Consider the following 19,273-nt stretch of genomic DNA (forward strand, 5'->3'; position numbering starts at 1 on the left):
TTTCTCTTTTGTCCACGTCCAGGAAGATTAGCTCCGGTGCCAAGGGACTTCTTGATAATGTTGCGCACAATGGACACAGGAACATTAAGATCTCTGGAGATGGACTTAAAAACTTGGAAAAGTCCATGCTTTTCCACAATTTTTGTTTTCAAATCCTCAGACAATTCTTTGCTGCTCTTTCTCTTCTCCGTGCTCCATATGGCACAAAGAAACGCACAAAAGGAAGGATGAGTGAATTTTTCACCATTTTAACTGATTGTGTAATTTTTATATTGTGAGCACCTGTTAATTGATACATGTGAGTTTAATTACAAATTACAGAAGCATCATAAGCTTGGAATGCAATTTTGAAAAGGTGGCAGTAATTTTCTGTCATACCATTACAAACAAAAGAAATAAACATGAGAATGCCTAAACATTTGTAATTGCAACAATTTTCTGGGCGAAGTGGTACATTATCTGACAGAAATGCAGGAGTGCCAATATTTGTGGCCAAGACTGTACTTGTTTTGCAGGCAACAGATGGCAAACTGGTAATTTTACAGACTAGAGAACACGTGTATGTTTCAGGAGTTCTCCCAGTCACCTACAGGTATATTCCAGGAAATACATGAAACCTCTGTAATAATGCCGTAAGGCTCCTCATAAACATTGCCCTCCTAAGCAATGAGTGAGATGTAGCCCTCTTATCAAAGCAGGAAAGAAGCATGGTCCATCAGAGTGAGAGGAACAACTGAAAATTCTGTCCATTTTGGCCAGCTGAAGGTAAACCTTTGATAATGAAATAGCTTTTGCTATAACTGCAAAAAGAGAAAAACTACAGCCCTGGAGGACACAAAGGGTTCCTGTACAAGAGTTAATGAACGGACAGTGTAAATTCTAGCTTCTTATAGCCTAAAGGAAGCTGGGTGTCCCTCAGACAAAACTACTTACAGTGGCAGAAAAAAGGTACTGTATTTTTCGCTCCATAAGACACACTTTTTTTTCCCCCAAAAAAGGGGGGAAAATGTCAGTGCGACTTATGGAGCGAATATGGAGTGGCCGGTCTGGTATTGCTGCTGCCGCCACCCTGTCAGAATACTGGGCCGGCCGCTCAGCTCTTCTCTGCAGTAAGACCTTACCTGTTCCTCGGTCCAGCACTGTACAGTCTTCCCACGACGGCATCTTTAGTGTGGGCACCCGGCTGTGACAGCCGGGTGCCCACTGCGCATGCGCGAGAAGCCCTACGCTTTGTGAATGGCCCTGCGCCTTCTGGGACACATGACAGGTCCCAGAAGACGCCGGGCCATTCACAAAGCGCAGCACTTCTCACACATGTGCAGTGGGCACATGGCTGTCAGCCAGGTGGCCACCCTAAAGGGAGGACAACTCTGCGGAAGTGGGAGCGGATACCTGTCCAATTCAGGTACCCACTCCCCCTCCCTCCCCAAAGGTCCGCAGTCTCTTGGTTATCCCCTGTACTGCCTGCAGTCTCTTGGTCATCCCCTGTACTGCCTGCAGTCTCTGGTCATCTCCTGTACTGTGTCCGCAGACTCTGGCCATCTCCTGTACTGTGTCGGCAGTCTGGTCATTTATTTCTGTATTGTGTCTGCAGTCTATTGGTTCAGAATATTTTTTTTCTTGTTTTTCACCTCTAAAACCTTGGCGCGTCATATGGTCAGGTGCGTCTTATGGAGCGAAAAATACAGTAGACTCAGTACATAGAATCTCGCCAGCCTTGGCATTTTTGCAGACAAATGAAGAACCTTCATTCACATTGGTAGCACAGGTACGGTTTATTTCTTTCCAAATCAAAGGAGTGATTTTCCCTTTGGGCAGCCACCCTTGGTTTACCAGGGTGTACAGTGCATGTGGATGCTGTAGACACTACAGGCAAACTTCTCTTGTGCAAAACTGTATTTTTCTATTTGAATCTATGCAGGTGCATGAAATTAGACAAGTACGCCCATCAATATGAGCCCTAAAATTCCTGTATTAAAGTGATTCTAATGGCTTATTTTTCTTTAAGAAATAACAAACATGTCTATATTTACCTGCTGTGTGCAGTGGTTATGCACAGAGCAGCCTGGGTCCTCCTCTTCTTTCGTCCCCCGCAGGCTCACCTGGCCCCTCTCCCCTGTCAGGTGCCCCCACAAAAAGCAGCTTGCTATGGGTGCACCTGCTGCTCCATGTCCATTCACACATGGTGCCGTGGCTCGTCCCCCCCTCTTTTCTCATTGGCTCACTGGCTGTGATTGACAACAGTGGGAGCCAATGGCTCCCACTTCTGTCTCAGCCAATGAGAAGAGGAAGTCTTGGGATAACCTGTTCACATCGCTGGATCGAGAAGGGGCTTAGGTGAGTATTAGGGAGGCTGGGGGTGATGTATACAGAAGGTTTTTTTTACCAAGGTAAAAACCTTGAGCCTTTGGAACCACTTTAAAGCGGAACTCCAGGAAAATATATTTTTTCTTTTATCCTGGATACTACAGATAGTGATATTCTTCCAGTGCTGCAATTGACAGCTCCTGACTATTGTACAGTGCAGGGATTGTGTCATTGTCTACCCTCCCCATCCATTTGTCCATTTACAAAAAGCCTTTTTTTAATTTTTTTTTTACTTTAATGCTATTACAAGAGCTAATATCACCTTTTCATGCTCTTGAAGCTGATGAGTACAAGGAAGTGGCTTCATTATTACTCTATAGATGCGATCAGACAGCTTAAACGTTTAACAACAAAAGTTTGTGCACATGGCAACGCTGCAGTCAAACATAATAATTACATATAGGTGGAAGGGAATGCCCATCCATTATTACTACCATAAGCTGTTTTCTTATTAATGTGGATCAAAAATTATTTTCAGATACTGTGAAGGTGAGATACGTTTCAATCTGATGGCGATTGTTTCAGACAGAAAGAAGATATATGAAAAGAAAATCTCTGAATTACAAAAACAACTTACGGAGGTCAGTAAAAAATTTTATTTTATATAGAATAAAGATAAATATTTTTTCCTATCAGATTCGAAACATTTTCTTTGTAAAGAAAAAAAATCAGGATATAAGAGAATATTACTTTAAAAAAAAATAAAATAAGCTGCTGTCAGTTGTAGCATCCAGTGGACTATGTGAGTAGAAAGCTGACTCCTGTGGAGGAAAATTAAAGTATTGTGGCATGGGAATGCATAGTGATTAAATTGTTGCTGGAAGTTTTACGGTATTATTTTGTGGGTTGTCAGTTATGGCTCATTACTCTTGTCCCCTCATATGGATGACAGATATCCAAATATATCCAATAAACTCAGTCATAAATTTAGGCTAAAATGTATTCTGCTACATGTCTTTGGTAAAAAAAAATCTCAATACATGTATATTAATTGGTTTGTGTGAAAGTTTTAGTGTCTACAAACTATAGTGTATATACAGTATCTCACAGAAGTGAGTACACCCCTCACATTTTTGTAAATATTTTATTATATCTTTTCATGTGACAACACTGAAGAAATGACACTTTGCTACAATGTAAAGTAGTGAGTGTACAGCTTGTATAATAGTGTAAATTTTCTGTCCCCTCAAAATAACTCAACACACAGCCATTAATATCTAAACCGCTGGTAACAAAGTGAGTACACACCCCTAAGTGAAAATGTCCAAATTGGGCCCAATTAGCTATTTTCCCTCCCTGGTGTCATGTGACTCTTTAGTGTTACAAGGACTCAGGTGTGAATGGGGAGCAGGTGTGTTAAATTTAGTGTTATCGCTCTCACTCTCATACTGGTCCCTTCCAGCTGCTCGTAAAAACAATTCAGCAGCTAATTAGCCACTAGGATTGCTTTTACATAAAAGCCGACCGCCAGCTGAAAAAACAATACTAGGTTGATGGCTGTAGCGGCAGGCATCATCCCGATATAATCACTCAAAGTCCAGCGATGTACCAGTACATTGTTGGTCCATGTTGTGAATACATGTAACATCAGAGAACAAAGGCATACAATGAATTGGCTCTGTGGATCAACATGACCGCAATTCATTCTTTTTTGTAATTTCCATGTTGAGGGTTAGGCCCAGAAGAGTTTTAAATTCAGAAACAGTAATAGGTTTCCATGCGATTTGTCTGGCAAGAGCTGAGGTGGGCGGCGATGTAATGTTGTGCGTATAAATTGCCTTGGCCTACAATCAATTGATACAAATCTTCCATGAAAAACAGCGGAGGGGCTAAACGCTAGTGCTGGCAGCGAATGGAGCCGATCCTGCTAACCCTACGGTTTTGGGGACATTATACAAAGGAGGCACTAGTATAGTTCTGTACGTGATCAATATCTTGATCTGTGCAAACACTATACTAGTAATGGCAGTGATCATCGACCTATAGCATGAGCGCAATAGTGTGCGGGCAATCTAACGCTAGCTGACCCTGGCTGGTTGGGGCGCTTACTGACCCTGACACTATCTGATGCTGCTATTGCCAGGAATGCAGTGATCAGTGAAAAATTCTATATACTGACACTGTACTAATGGCACTGGTTGTGAGATGGGGCGATCAAAGGGTTAATAGGGGCGATCAAAGGGTTAAATGTGCTAATCTAACGTGTGTGTGTGTGTAAAATGTAGTGCTTTTATTCAGTGCCATGTTCTCTCTTCTCTCCCTGGACCAACATGTGGAGGGGGGGGCACAGTTGTGTTCACACCCCAAAATAGGAAGTGATGCAAGATTAGCCGCTTTGCCAAGAGCTGCTGCTCGCCTGCAAAATGCAGGTAAGCTGTTGGCAAGTAGTTTAACAAAAAAAAAACTCTTAAAAGAATGTAAAAAAAAAATTATCATTATGGTATTATTTTTTATTACTTTTATCACAATAGTACAATGTTACCATAGCAACATTGTACTACTGTGGGGAGGGGGGTGTTTGGTGATCAGGGATTTTTTTTTTTTTACACTTTGCTTTGTAGGAGAAATAAAGATCATTTCTCCTGCAATGCAAAGCTTGCTGTCATGAACCTAATTCATTCATGAACTGTCATGATTGAGTTAAGTTTTGACAGCTCAAGATAGTGATCTGTGATTGGCTGGAGCTGGTCACATGGTACAGGGTGCTGTGATTGGCCCCATGTATCATGTGGCAGCTGTGGGCCAATCACAGGTTACTAGGAAGAGGAGCAGAGCTGTTATGAATGAGATTGATTCATAACAGCTTTGCTTATAATGTGATCACGTAGCGAGCACATGATCACCAGGTCCTCTTTCAGTGGGATCTTCATTCCGCTGGACACAGCAGTCACGAGGTGGGAGCACCCCCCTGTGTTAGTGACATACGGGCACGTCGCTTTGCCTGTAGCAGCTGCCCTGCCGCAGTACGTTGCAGGCGGACGGTCGAGAAGTGGTTAAAGAGAATTTGTGTTTTATATCGGTGTTAACCAGCTCTGTTAACACCAGCGTACATAAAGTCGGGGTACTGCTCAAGGCTTCCTCAGCTTCCCAAGCCATCTGCGAGAGCCATGCCCACCACCACTTGTTTATGTGTAAACATTTAATTATCTCTAGGGCTGGCTTCTGCTTGTGCACTATGCACTCAGAGTGTTGCGGTGTCATTCATTTTGAATAGCACACCAACACACTAAAAACATGCACCTGCATTGCTGCATGCCACAATGCACTATTGTGCGTCATAGTGCACTGCATCGGGGGAAAGTAGTGTAGTGTGTTTTCTGGCGCATTGGCAGCTTGTTCAAATGGGATGCCACTGTCACAAAGTATGGGGACTGATGACCTGAAGAAAATGCTAGTTGTCTTGCTTTGTCTGTCTTTAAGTGACACTAAACTCAATTTTATTCTTTAATACATCAATCTTTCTAAAATATTAAGCGTATCATGGTGTTTTTTTTGTTTTGTTTTTGAAAGGTATCTTACCATTGTTTTCATGCTTCTATTTTGTTCTGTATACATTCCCTATCCTCCACTGATACACCCCACTTCCACCAGTGTAGAGAAAGCAGTGCCAATATTTCTGGTTACATGTTCTGCTCTATGTACTACAGGGCACATGTAAAGTCAGGTCCATAAATATTGGGACATCGACACAATTCTAACATTTTTTGCTCTATACACCACCACAATGGATTTGAAATGAAAAGAACAAGATGTACTTTAACTGCAGACTGTCAGCTTTAATTTGAGGGTATTTACATCCAAATCAGGTGAACGATGTAGGAATTACAACAATTTGCATATGTGCCTCCCACTTGTTAAGGGACCAAAAGCAGGGTGGATTTGATTTAAATCAAACTGATTTAAATCACGATTTATATAACTAGTCAGTAAGGCTTGATTTAAATCATAGTTTTCTACATAAAGACTAATTATTGCTGGTATAACTTTAATATGCAAGTAGATGAAGATTTTTAGAATAAGAACTTTTCATATTACCGTATATACTCGAGTATAAGCCGACCCGAATATAAGCCGAGGTACCTAATTTTACCACAAAAAACTGGGAAAAACTATTGACTCGAGTATAAGCCGAGGGGGGAGGAATAGTGCCCCATCGTTGGTGTCAGTGGGGGGAGGAATAGTGCCCCATCGTTGGTGTCAGTGGGAGGAGGAATAGTGCCCCATCGTTGGTGTCCGTGTGGGAGGAATAGTGCCCCATCTTTGGTGTCAATGGGGGGAGGAATAGTGCCCCATCGTTGGTGTCAGTGTGGGAGGAATAGTGCCCCATCGTTAGTGTCAGTGGGGGGGAGGAATAGTGCCCCATCGTTGGTGTCAGTGGGGGGAGGAATAGTGCCCCATCATTGGTGTCAGTGTGGGAGGAATAGTGCCCCATCGTTGGTGTCAGTGGGGGGAGGAATAGTGCCCCATCGTTGGTGACCCCTGCTCCAGCCTGGGCTCGCTCGCTCCCTCCCTCTCCCATGGTACACACTTACCGGTCAGATGTCTTCCTTCTCCGGCCGCTCTCCTCCTCTTCACTCACTCGATCTTCGCGGTGCCGCTTGGCTCCTCCTCTCCAAGCTCCACCTCCTCGCCGGTGATTGGGCGCCTGTGTGCCTCTCCTAAGCTACAGTTCCGGCGGCCAATCACCAGCGAGGATTGATCCCGGGGGTGTGTCCAGATGACAGGGACGGCATGTCATCTGCAGACGTTGACTCGAGTATAAGCCGAGGGGGCCGTTTTTCAGCACAAAAAATGTGCTGAAAAACTCGGCTTATACTCGAGTATATACGGTAGTTTTTTTTATCTCCAGTTTAATAGGTTAATCATTCATGTTTGGACAACTTTTCTGTTGTACTTAGGAAGGAGAAAAATAATCATTACGTTAATATTAACAATTTAAATAGATTTATTCAACTGAAACAATAACATTACAGCATATGTTATTTGCTTAAACATCCATGTTTGTTAACTAATTTGGCTAAACAAAATATATATATTTTAAGAAACTTAGACTGTCAGCCCCTTCCTCCTCACACTTAGTTTCACTTTCTTCTTGTGCAGATCTATTCCACTCCAAACAATCAGAAAAATATTGTTTCTATTCTATTCACTGAACTTCTTGAAACTTAGCACTGAAGGGGTTGATTCTGTGTTCATAGGTTTGTAGAAGTTAGGATTAAGGTCTTTTTCTTAACTCTGTTCATGTTATAACATTTTTGCTGTGAAGAGGAGGCATGTGATCTCCGTTGAGTCAAATTCAGTTTTGAGAACTGCAAAAGTAAACCAAGCATCTGTGATAATATCTTGTAGGCAGAGAAACTGCCCAATAATCTTACAAAAACCTCTGGAAGAGCATGACATTGTGAATGGATTAATGGAATTTATTTACCAAAAAAATTAAACATATACAGCCTTATTCTACATATTTGAAAAACTAATCTTTATTTCATGATGGAATAACCTTTGGATGTTAATATATTTTTCTCAAAAAGCATTTAATTAAAAAAAAACTGATTTTTTTTTATTTTTTTTTTTTTAAAATCATTGATTTTTATCCACCCTGACCAAAAGTAATGGGACAATTGGCTTCTCAGCTGTTCCATGGCCAGGTGTGTGTGTTATTCCCTCATTATCCCAATTACAATGAGCAGATAAAAGGTCCAGAGTTCATTTCAAGTGTGCTATTTGCATTTGGAATCTGTTGCTGTCAACTCTCAAGATGAGATCCAAAGAGCTGTCACTATCAGTGAAGCAAGCCATCATTAGGCTGAAAAAACAAAACAAACCCATCAGAGAGATAGCAAAAACATTAGGCATGGCCAAAACAACTGTTTGGAACATTCTTAAAAAGAAGGAACGCATCGGTGAGCTCAGCAACACCGGAAGACCACGGAAAACCACTGTGGTGGATGACCGAAGAATTCTTTCCCTGGTGAAGAAAACACCCTTCACAACAGTTGGCCAGATCAAGAACACTCTCCAGGAGGTAGGTGTATGTGTGTGTCAAAGTCAACAATCAAGAGAAGACTTCACCAGAGTGAATACAGAGGGTTCACCACAAGATGTAAACCATTGGTGAGCCTCAAAAACAGGAAGGCCAGATTAGAGTTTGCCAAACGACATCTAAAAAAGCCTTCACAGTTCTGGAACAACATCCTATGGACAGATGAGACCAAGATCAACTTGGACCAGAGGGATGGGAAGAGAAGAGTATGGAGAAGGAAAGGAACTGCTCATGATCCTAAGCATACCATCTCATCAGTGAAGCATGGTGGTGGTAGTGTCATGGCGTGGGCATGTATGTCTGCCAATGGAACTGGTTCTCTTGTATTTATTGATGATGTGACTGCTGACAAAAGCAGCAGGATGAATTCTGAAATGTTTCGGGTAATATTATCTGCTCATATTCAGCCAAATGCTTCAGAACTCATTGGACGCCGCTTCACAGTGCAGATGGACAGTGACCCAAAGCATACTGCAAAAGCAACCAAAGAGTTTTTTAAGGGAAAGAAGTGGAATGTTATGCAATGGCCAAGTCAATCACCTGACCTGAATCCGATTGAGCATGCATTTCACTTGCTGAAGACAAAACTGAAGGGAAAATGCCCCAAGAACAAGCAGGAACTGAAGACAGTTGCAGTAGAGGCCTGGCAGAGCATCACCAGGGATGAAACCCAGCGTCTGGTGATGTCTATGCGTTCCAAACTTCAGGCTGTAATTGACTGCAAAGGATTTGCAACCAAGTATTAAAAAGTGAAAGTTTGATTAAGTGTTCTTGCATGGCAAGACCACTTACTGTTATCTCACAAATATATTCTTATTATTATAGCCAAATTTACCACCCTAACTCCTCCCACAGTTTTTACACTACATAGACAGTAATATACCGAAACGTGCGGATTGTTCCCGATTGGTGTTCTATTACTTTGTGGAACGTTTCGCAGAATGGTTCACGAAATATCGGTGTTTTTGTGGTGAAATTGGTCCCATAGGAATGAATGGCGGAATGTTCAAAACTAGAGTGGGAGCTGACAAAAGCTAGAGTGTGAGCTGAAAAATCAGGACATGATTTCTAAACTGCCATCACTCCCTCATTTTCAAGCCCACCTACACAAATTTTATATCAAAACATTCAGCTATCCCTGCTGCCACTAAAAAGGTCCACGGCTAAGCCATAGTCCTGGTAGTTTTCACAATATGACCATTTGTTTGCAACTCACGACGCCCATTGACATTCATTGAAACTCCACTCTAGCCACCTCAAATTTGAAGGGCAATTTCTAAACTGCGACTGTGCCTTCATTTTTGATGCATATACTATGCATCAAAATGTAGGTCTGGGTCTTGTGATTCTCACAATATAAAGCTCTTCGGGGTAGGATTTATAATTTTTAAACTACAACCATTTGAAGATGGCAACCGCCAGTGAAGTGAACAAGTTGGAGCAGTTTGTTTTTAATCGCTCTTCTCTGCCCTTGCTGTAGAGTGAGTTGCCATAGGAACCCAGGTGTGTAAGCAGGCAGCAGAGTGACAAAAACTAGAGTGTGAGCTGAAAAATAAAAGTTGAAATGCATTTCTCACTCTATCAAGCTTGCCATGTGCACTTTTTAAATTTGATCAATCGGTTGGTTAGTGTAATGTTTACTATCTTTACTCACTCCAAACACTCCAAACAGTTACTCTGCCCACTCCATAAAGTTACTCTGCCCAGTCCAACCTTTTCACAGTTACTCCAGCCACTCCAACCACACAACAGTTACTCAAGCCACTCCACCCAGTTACTCCGCCCACTCCAGTTGTAGACCACTGGTGGAGGCAAGAACACTTCACACAATTTCCCCAGAAATTGTAGCTTTTCTAGTTTATGATTATTATTCTGTCCCATTACTTTTGGTCCCTTAACAAGTGGAAGGCACATATGCAAACTGTTGTAATTCCTACACCGTTCACCTGATTTGGATGTAAATACTCTCAAATTAAAGCTGACAGTCTGCAGTTAAAGCACATCTTGTTTGTTTTATTTCAAATCCATTGTGGTGGTGTATAGAGCCAAAAATGTTAGAATTGTGTCGATGTCCCAATATTTATGGACCTGACTGTAGCTGAATTTGTCTGAAGGTGTGTAGTCTATTTTGGGGGGTGAGCAGGAAAGGGCAGCTACGTTCACATACACAAGGAGGCCATGGAGAACAAAGGTAGCCACCCTAGAACAGGAAATCTGGGATAGCAGAAAAGCTTGTATTTGAGAGATTAAAAAAGGGAAAAGAGAGATAGGTACATTCTACTTATATTTAGACATACTGCATTTATTTTTTTTTTTAAATGTGAGTGTAGTGCCACTTTAAATACTTTTAAGTGAAAGACCCTCATAATTGCATGCTATAAATGAGCGTCAAATTTCCTTTCTGTATACTTGTCAGTTCAGTGACGCGGAATTAAACTCTATTTCTTTTAAATAAATGGATCCCCATGAGCTTTATGGCTAGTATGCACAGCAGACCAATAATCTCTTCTGTTATTAAAAAAAACCCTCCTTGCCAGCGGTTTTTAGAGTTCAATTCCATGTTATGGCAGTGCTTCAGTTTTGAAAAGAGTTCAGCAAAAAAAGGCTCCATGATTCTAACATTACCATTTAGCACAAATATTCACTATTTGTACTGGGCCACACAGATGTGAATTAATGAACTAAAGCAGGCCATACATGGGTCGAATTCCGAACGATTTTTCAGTCAAAAACATCGTTCGTTCTGTAATCCGATGGTGCTACCAATGATTTAGAAAATTTCAAATTTTCCAGCATGCCCGATAAACGAAATCGGGAGGAACCAGAAAAATCAGCTGGTGCCATTGCTCCACTAACAGAGCGAAAATTGTCCTATTATTCTTAGGTCCGATTTTCAAATGAAAAATCGTAAGAAAATCGACCCATGTAATTAATTAATTTCTTTTTGTGCTAGAAACTACATACCACTAACCTGCTACAATATAATGTGATCACTATTATGTAACCAGCTGAATGGAATCATTGAGAGCACAAGTTGTAAGTGCTCATTCAGTTGGTCACATTTTTATGGACTTATAGCGAGTGGGCAGTTTATGGTACATAAAGATAAAATTTAGAGAGAACCCATAATTGTGATCCATGATCCATCGTATGAAAATTGGTCCATGGGTATACAATGTTTACACATCCGGCAAATTTAAAAAGCTGCAGTATGGCCATACCGCTGTTCAAAAAAAAAAAAAAAACACTACACGTTTATAAAGTACAGCCATGTTCTTATAAGATGGGTTTACCATTTTATCAGCTTTGGGAGTCTGAAGCTGGCGGGGGCTATTAACTGAATGGGAAAAAAAAAAAGTAACTGATTGTGTAAGTACATTCTCTATTCAGATCAGTATTTAGTGGGCGCACCTATGGCAGCAATTACAGTCATATATCTGGTGGTGAGGTCTTATAGGTTTGCACATCTGGACACTTCAGTTTTTCCCTGTGCAAAACTGCCCCCGTTTTGTCAGCTTCAATGAGGATCTTGAGTAAAGACCCGTTTTTCAAGTCCAATGACGCATTTTCTATTGGATTGAGATCTGGTCTCTAACTCAGCATTTTCACTAAACTTGTTTTAAAGAGGAACTCCTGCCACATACATCTATACAAATTCAATATACAAAGGCAAATTTTGCCTTTTGAAGTGTGTTTGTTTATTTCTCAGCTTGGTCCTGTTTATTGGATAATTCATTAGTACTTACTGAATAATACAGCCGGTGTTGTATTTCCAGAGGTGCAGCTAATAGAGGTGTTGAGAGCTGCAAATCTCATGCAGTGAAGGGATCCTGTTGTTTTTCCTTGTCCTTTTCTTTCCCCTTGTCTAATTACAGAACATTTTGTATTCTGTGAACAGAAAACCTCAATCTGTGAATAGGTAAGGAAAAGGAGGGGTGGATAAATGATGGGATCCCTTCATTGTATGAGAAAATTTACAGAATGCATTAGACCAGAGGTGAGAAGGTACTATTATTTTTCTCAACCCCAGTTTTAACCCCTTAAACCTTACACCAGTAGTTGCAATGCGCGCATTTTGCAGCATATATACATCCCTCTGCTGCCTTTGCGGTTTGAGCAGGAGTGGTTTACATTTGTGGTCAGGCGGTGGTAAAAGCATGCAATTGAACAGTGTTTTTTTTTTTGTTTTTTTTTCTACCAACCCCTAACCACATATGTAAACATGCCTTAGAGCTTGTTCTCACCAGCCTCCATGCTAAATGCTGTAGGTTGGTGTTCATTGAAACCGTAAAACTGTATGTCCAACATTTTGGTTTTCTTTCAGTTCTGGATAGAGTTTGGGAAAGAGTAGAATATCTTCTATTTGGGACTACATTAGAGAGATTTTCCCTCACATACTGCCTAGTGGCAATGGTTTCACCAGACATGAAACACAGACAAGAAAGTGCTTTAGTGGAAGGCTAAAAGTCCTGTTTTTTTTTTTTTGTTTTTGTTTTTTTTACTGTCTGTGCTCTGTTGCAAATTTCCCTCTTTTCTGGCTGCTGAAGATATGATCATCATGACAATGAGTGCAAATCACTTTAGCAAAGCCCCAGATAGCAGTAAAAACATGACAGGGCTTCCAGCCCACATTGTCCAGAACTACAAAAAAAATAGTTTTGACTGGGCTTACACTTTATCTCATTGACTGACCATTTTGCATTTGGGCTACAGATTGTAAATTAATTTGTCTGCAGGCAAGTGTCCACCTAATTCCATCTATGTTTTTTTTTCTGCTTATTGACAGGTGCAGCCAATGGAAATGGATCATTGTAGTTTTGTAAGCTCAATTAAATCTGAAATTGCTAAATATGAGCTCCTCCTTGAAGAAGAGAACCAAAAGACTAAGCGATATAAGGTTAGCTTTATTTTAATGTATTGCATTTAATAGTTGGCTACCTGAAGTTTTTTACCATATTTTCCGGTGTATAAGACGACTTTTTACCCCTTGAAAATCCTCTCAAAAGTCGGGGGTCGTCTTATACGCCAGTATATGGCATACTGACGCCCCCCCCTTCCAACGGAAGGGACACTAAGTACAGGGGTGGGCAGGGGCTGCTGTTTCTTACCTGTATCCGGTCCCATGACGATCCGGTCCAGGAAGCGCGGCTGCTCCTTCAGTTCAGCCACTGGATGTTAACGCGGCTGCTTGGCTCCGCCTCCTCACCGGTGATTGGCCACCAGAACTGTAGCTCAGGAAAAGAACACAGGCGGCCAATCACCGGCGAGGGGCCGGAGCCGAGCGGCCCCGCGAAAATCGAGTGAAGGAGCGGCCGGTAAGTGTGCAGTGTAGAGGTGGTGCTGAAACCACATATGCTGGCTGCAGCAGCACCATACTAGAGCATTGGTCAGCAAGTGTAATTGATACTAATGATGGGGCATTATTCCTCCCACTGACACCAACGATAGGGCACTATTCCTCCCACTGATACTAATGATGGGGCACGATTCCCCCCACTGACACCAAAGATGGGGCACTGATACTAATGATAGGGCACTATTCCTGCCACTGATACCAATGATGGGGCACGATTCCTCTCACTGACACCAATGATGAGGCGCTATTCCTTCCACTAATACCAATGATGAGGCACTATTCCTTCCACTAATACCAATGATGAGGCACTATTCCTTCCACTAATTGATTTACCTTCAGCTATATAGTTCAAGGGCCTGCCTGATTGCATACAAATTTGAGAGTGTTTAAATTTGAACTGATATTATATGGTTTTGATAAACCTAAGGGAAAATTGTACAAGAAAATTATATAATGTGTGGCTAGCCTTAGATACACTAAAAATTGGAAGCAAACTCCATCTCACACTTTATAGTCAGGTACAGGAAACCAATTTTTTTCCTATTGGGATAAAAATGTTGCATGAATAAATAAAAGCTGATCACTTTAATCACCCCTGCCAGTGTTAAGTGGCTTGTCTCATCTATGTAAATGGATACAACTTACTGGAGAGCTTGTTTTGTTAAAAAAAAATAAATCTGTGTACACATTATAAGATAATTGGGCAAACAATCATCCAAGTAGAACCTGAGGGTGGTACTAATTGTATGAAAATTCTCAAATGATAAAGGCTTTTTTGTTTTTTTTGTTTGATATAGAAATGTTGTGTAAATTGTTGGTTTCTGATCATGCACAGTCTTTTGTATTCATATGAAAGCAGTACACATTAAATGAAAATCGTTAGTTCTGTTCACGTATGAGAAAAATTTTGGAAATTATAGTTTGGAAAGTCTGACTTGGATGTCAAAAGTTGTGTACACGCTACAAAAATCAAATGATCGGTCCTCGTACTAAATCTTTCTAAAAAAAGAAACAAATACAATCATCACACCTAAAATATGGTAAGCTGCAATATAAAAAATTTAATACATTTTTGCTTTTGCGTTTAATACTGCTTTAACTGCATGATAAAAGGCAGCACAACTGGTGTTAAATAGGATAGAGATAAGAATGAGGGTCTAGAAAAACAGAGGCTATAGCTAGTAGCTCAAGACCGAATAAGCAAGCTCCATTTGTAAAATCAGAAATACTTTTTAATATGGACTACCAAGCTAAACTCTGTAATTCAGCTTCTATATATTGGGACACAGATACAGTGGGTATAGGAAAGAATCGCCTCCCCTTTAAAATCACATTTTGTTGCTTTGCAGCCTGAAATGAAGACACACAGTTTTTGTTTTATCTAACCATATTTACTCAGTGCAGCTTATAACATCCAAGTGAAAGACATAACACCAACATGTCAGAAAAAAATTCAAAAACAGAATTACTGAGTTGGAAAAAGGATCACCCCCCTCTCCTAAAAATGACTTGTAAACTCCATCAGGTGTAGCTAATCGCTGGCTCAATAGCACACAAAGCCATTTGACTTTCACCTGTGATCAACTGTGGTAATTTTGATTAGCTCAGCATGAAAAGAGCTTTCTTGGAGCATTTCAGTCACTGGTAGTGCAACTGTTGCAAACAATCAACTATGGGTGGCAAGGCTCTGTTAAAGGATCTCTGGGATAAATTTGTGGATAGGCACAAGTCAGGAGATGGATACAAAAAATTTTCAACTACTTTAGTAATGCCTAGAAGCACAGTGAAGTCTATTGTTAGGAAATGGAAGGTATCTGGTACAACACAGACCCTCCTTGGATCAGGATGTTGATTCAAACTGGATGAAAGAGCAAGGAGGAAACTGGTCAGAGAGTCTACCAAAAGGCCTACAGCAACTCTGAAGCAGTTGCAGGAATTTATGACAAAGAGTGGTCATTGTGTGTATGTGACAATATCACAAATTCTCCACAAATGTGGCTTGTATGGGAGGGTTGCAAGAAAAAAGCCACTCCTCAAGCAAGACCACATGCAGTCAGGACTGAGCTTTGCCAAAATGCACCTTGATTCTGAGGCCACATGGAAAAAGGTGCTATGGTCAGATGAGGCTAAAATTGAAATATTTGGCCTCAACACTAAACGATATGGCAGAAATCCAATACAGCTCACCATGCAAATGCCACCATTCCTATAGTAAAGCATGAAGGTGGTATTATCCTGTTATGGGGAATCTATCTGCAGCAGGGACTGGATCACTTGTCAGGATAGAAGGAAAATGTATGGGGCAAACTACCATCAAATTCTTGAGGAAAATCTGCTGCCCTCTGCCAGAAAGTTGTCAATGGGAAAAAGGTTTAACTTCTAACATGACAGTGACCAAAAGCACACAGCAAAAATGACCACACAATGGTTGAAAGAGAAAAAGGTTAATGTCCTTGCATGGCCTAGTCAAAACCCAGACTTAAACCTCATTGAAAATCTGTGGAATGACTTGAAGACTGCATTCCACAAAGGGTCACCATCATATTTACCTGAACTTGAGTAGTTTTGCAAAGAAGAGTGGGCAAATATTGCAAAGTCTAGATGTGCAAAGTCAGTAGAGACCTATCCCAACAGACTAAAGTCAGTAGAGAAATGTCAACAGACTAAAGGATGTAATTAAAGTAAAAGGCGGTTCAACAAAATACTGACACATGGGGGTAATTCTTTTTCCAACTCAGGGATTCTGTTTTTGAATTGTTTTAATTTTTTTCTAAGATGTTGGTGTTATATTTTAAAAACAGCTGAAGGTTTCGCTTTAAGGTCTGTGGGTGGTTCAAACACCCTCCCCCCCCCCCCCCCCCCCCCATTGTGGGAGAAGTCCTGTCTCAGTTCTGTATTCACATCTGGGACTAAAATGTGGTTCCCTGGTGCATTTTGCACCTGCTTTTTCTTCTGCTGTGAATAGGTTCTTTAACTACTTGAGCCCCAGCCACTGCATTAAAACGTTTGCAGGGCGGCACGCCGTAACACAAACCTCTTCTGTAACCGCTTCCTGACCACTCTACAGCAGAAATACTGCTAAAGGGCGGCATGGGTACGCAAAATCACATATATATATATATATATATATATATATATATATATATGTGTGTGATTTGCGCTCCCGTGGTTTTCACACCCCTCCCAGATAGCGTCAGATTGCCCGTCAGTACAACAGTCATCACATTTAACCCCTTGATTGCCAGGAACACGCTCATGTACAATAATCTTCCATTGCTAGTATAGCATCTGAACTGGTCAATATCTTTGATCAGATCAGCACTATACCAGCGTTCACATTAATATAGCGTCCCCAAAAATGCAGCGTTAGCGGGATCAGCCCCGGCACCTGCCAGCACCTGCGTTTAGCCCCTACGCTTACCCCCCCCCCCCCCCAGCAAGTGCAGTGTCAGTAGGTCACGGTCACTTGATACATTGCACACAAAACCCCAGTGTTCGCAGAATCAGGCCTGATCTCTGTTAGCACTTGCCGGTAAATTTTGATGGCTCTCATATGCAGCAGAGTGCCAGTACTAGTGCCGCTCTTCCTTTTGGTGAACTGGCGAGTACCAGCGCTCTAGTACATCCTGGTCTTTCACATACCTCCTTGATTTTTGGAGCTGTTTTTCACGGAATATCTGTATGCGTTGATTGTGGATCAAAGCAATTTATATGCACAACAATTTATAGCCGCCAACCCAAATTCAAACCTTGCCAGATCATTCGCATGGAAACTCATTACGGTTTTCAAATTTACATTTTTTTGGGCCTAACCCTCAACATGGGCATTACTAAAAGAAATGAATTGCGGTTGTATTGGTCCGCAGACCTGATTCATCATATGCCGTGTTCTATGCTGCCATGGCCAGGCATAGATATGAGAGTATAATGTGTTTTATGCATTTCAGCGACAATACACTCTGTCATCCTCGGGGTGACCATGAATTTGACCAGCTCCACAAAATTCAGCCCCTCGCAAATCACCTTAACCTAAAATTTGCAGATGTCTATACTCCCCAGCAAAACATCTGCGTTGAGGAGTCCCTCATTAATTTTTCTGGCTGCCTTGCATTCAAACAATTTCTCCCCTGCAAGCGTGCCAGATTTGGGGTCAAGATGTAGAAGACCTGTGAGAGGACAACAGGCTATACTTATAAGTTTTGGATTTACAAGGGAAAAGATAGTCATGTGGAGCCCCCCCTGGATGCCCAGACTACATGGGGAGCAGTGGCAAGATAGTTTGGGACTTGGTGTCATCATTTCTCCATATGGGGTACCACTTATACGTGGACAGTTTTTATTCAAGCGTGCCACTATTTAGACATTTATTCAATCTTGGAACTGGCACTTGTGGCAAAGTGTGACCTAATGTGTGACCACCATTAGAAGTGGATGGATGCAGGGTGGTATATTCTAATGGTGGGCATACCACATACTTTTTCTGGCAGAGATTTCTTCTCATTTTTTCATTCATTCCACAGGCTGCATACAAAAAAAAAAAAGAACATAGCATATATAAGCAACAAGGACCAGCGATGTACTGGTACATCACTGGATTTGAATGGTTATACCAGGATGATGCCTACAGCTGCAGGCATCATCCTGGTATAATTTTTTTCAGCCAGCGATCGGCTTTCATGTAAAAGCAATCCTAGTGGCTAATTGGCTGCAAGATTGCTTTTACAAGCAGTGGTAGATGATGTCCCCCCCCCCTCCCCCGCTGCCTTCCACGGCCTTCTCGGACAGTCCCGTGCCATCAGGGGAACCTGAGAATGCAGCCGGTGTTTCTGCCAGCTGACCATAGAGCTGATTGGAGACCAGAATGGTGCCAATCATCTCTATAGTCTAAGAATTCAGAAGCTACAAGCATTTCATCACTTCAGTTTCGCAGGATATAAACAGCGCCATTTGTAAATTGGGAATGCATCTGATCACACCGATTTTGTTTTGATTAGATAATGTAAGGGCCCCAGATTTCTCAAAAAAGTATACATGACAATGCCAATTGAAGTTATAGGGGTTATTTGCATTCCCTGTTATAGCATTAAAAGTGATCAAAAAAAAAAAGGTACAATGTAAAAATAATTTAAAAAAAAATCAAAATAACTAAAAAAAAATTGCCCCTCCCATGCGCGCACACCTGTGTGCACGCGCCTTGACCCTGTGCCGTTATGTAAACAGCGGTTGCACCATGCATGTGAGGTATTGCCATGAACGTCAGATCAAGGGCAGTAATTCTAACACTAGACCTCCTCTGTAAATCTAAAATGGTAGCTTTTAAAGCGCTGCCTATGGATATTAAAAATGTTTGCAGTTTGTCGCCATTGCACGGGGCATGCGCAGTTTTAAAGCATGTCCTGTTTGGTATCTATTTACTCGGCATACCATTATCTTTTATATTTTACCAAACAATTGGCCAATATATTGTGTTTTTGTGCATTAAAAGTAAAAAAAGTGGATTTTTGTAA

At 41.3% G+C, this 19,273-nt stretch overlaps 1 protein-coding gene across 3 annotated transcripts in view; it reads left to right on the plus strand.

Annotated features, from left to right (window-relative positions):
* The window catches only part of UCHL5 (ubiquitin C-terminal hydrolase L5), a 103,350-nt gene that overhangs the window by 51,393 nt on the left and 32,684 nt on the right, over nt 1-19,273 (plus strand). For all 3 annotated transcript variants that reach the window (XM_089692631.1, XM_089692630.1, XM_089692632.1), the window contains 2 exons: nt 2,846-2,948; nt 13,197-13,307. In XM_089692631.1, the coding sequence (XP_089548757.1) occupies nt 2,846-2,948; nt 13,197-13,307 (214 nt within the window). The remainder of the gene's footprint in view (nt 1-2,845; nt 2,949-13,196; nt 13,308-19,273) is intronic.

The sequence above is a fragment of the Staurois parvus genome, unplaced genomic scaffold, assembly GCF_062004578.1.
Source record: "Staurois parvus isolate SC_StPar_1 unplaced genomic scaffold, SC_StPar_1.0 ptg000597l, whole genome shotgun sequence".
Taxonomy (NCBI): Eukaryota; Metazoa; Chordata; class Amphibia; order Anura; family Ranidae; genus Staurois; species Staurois parvus.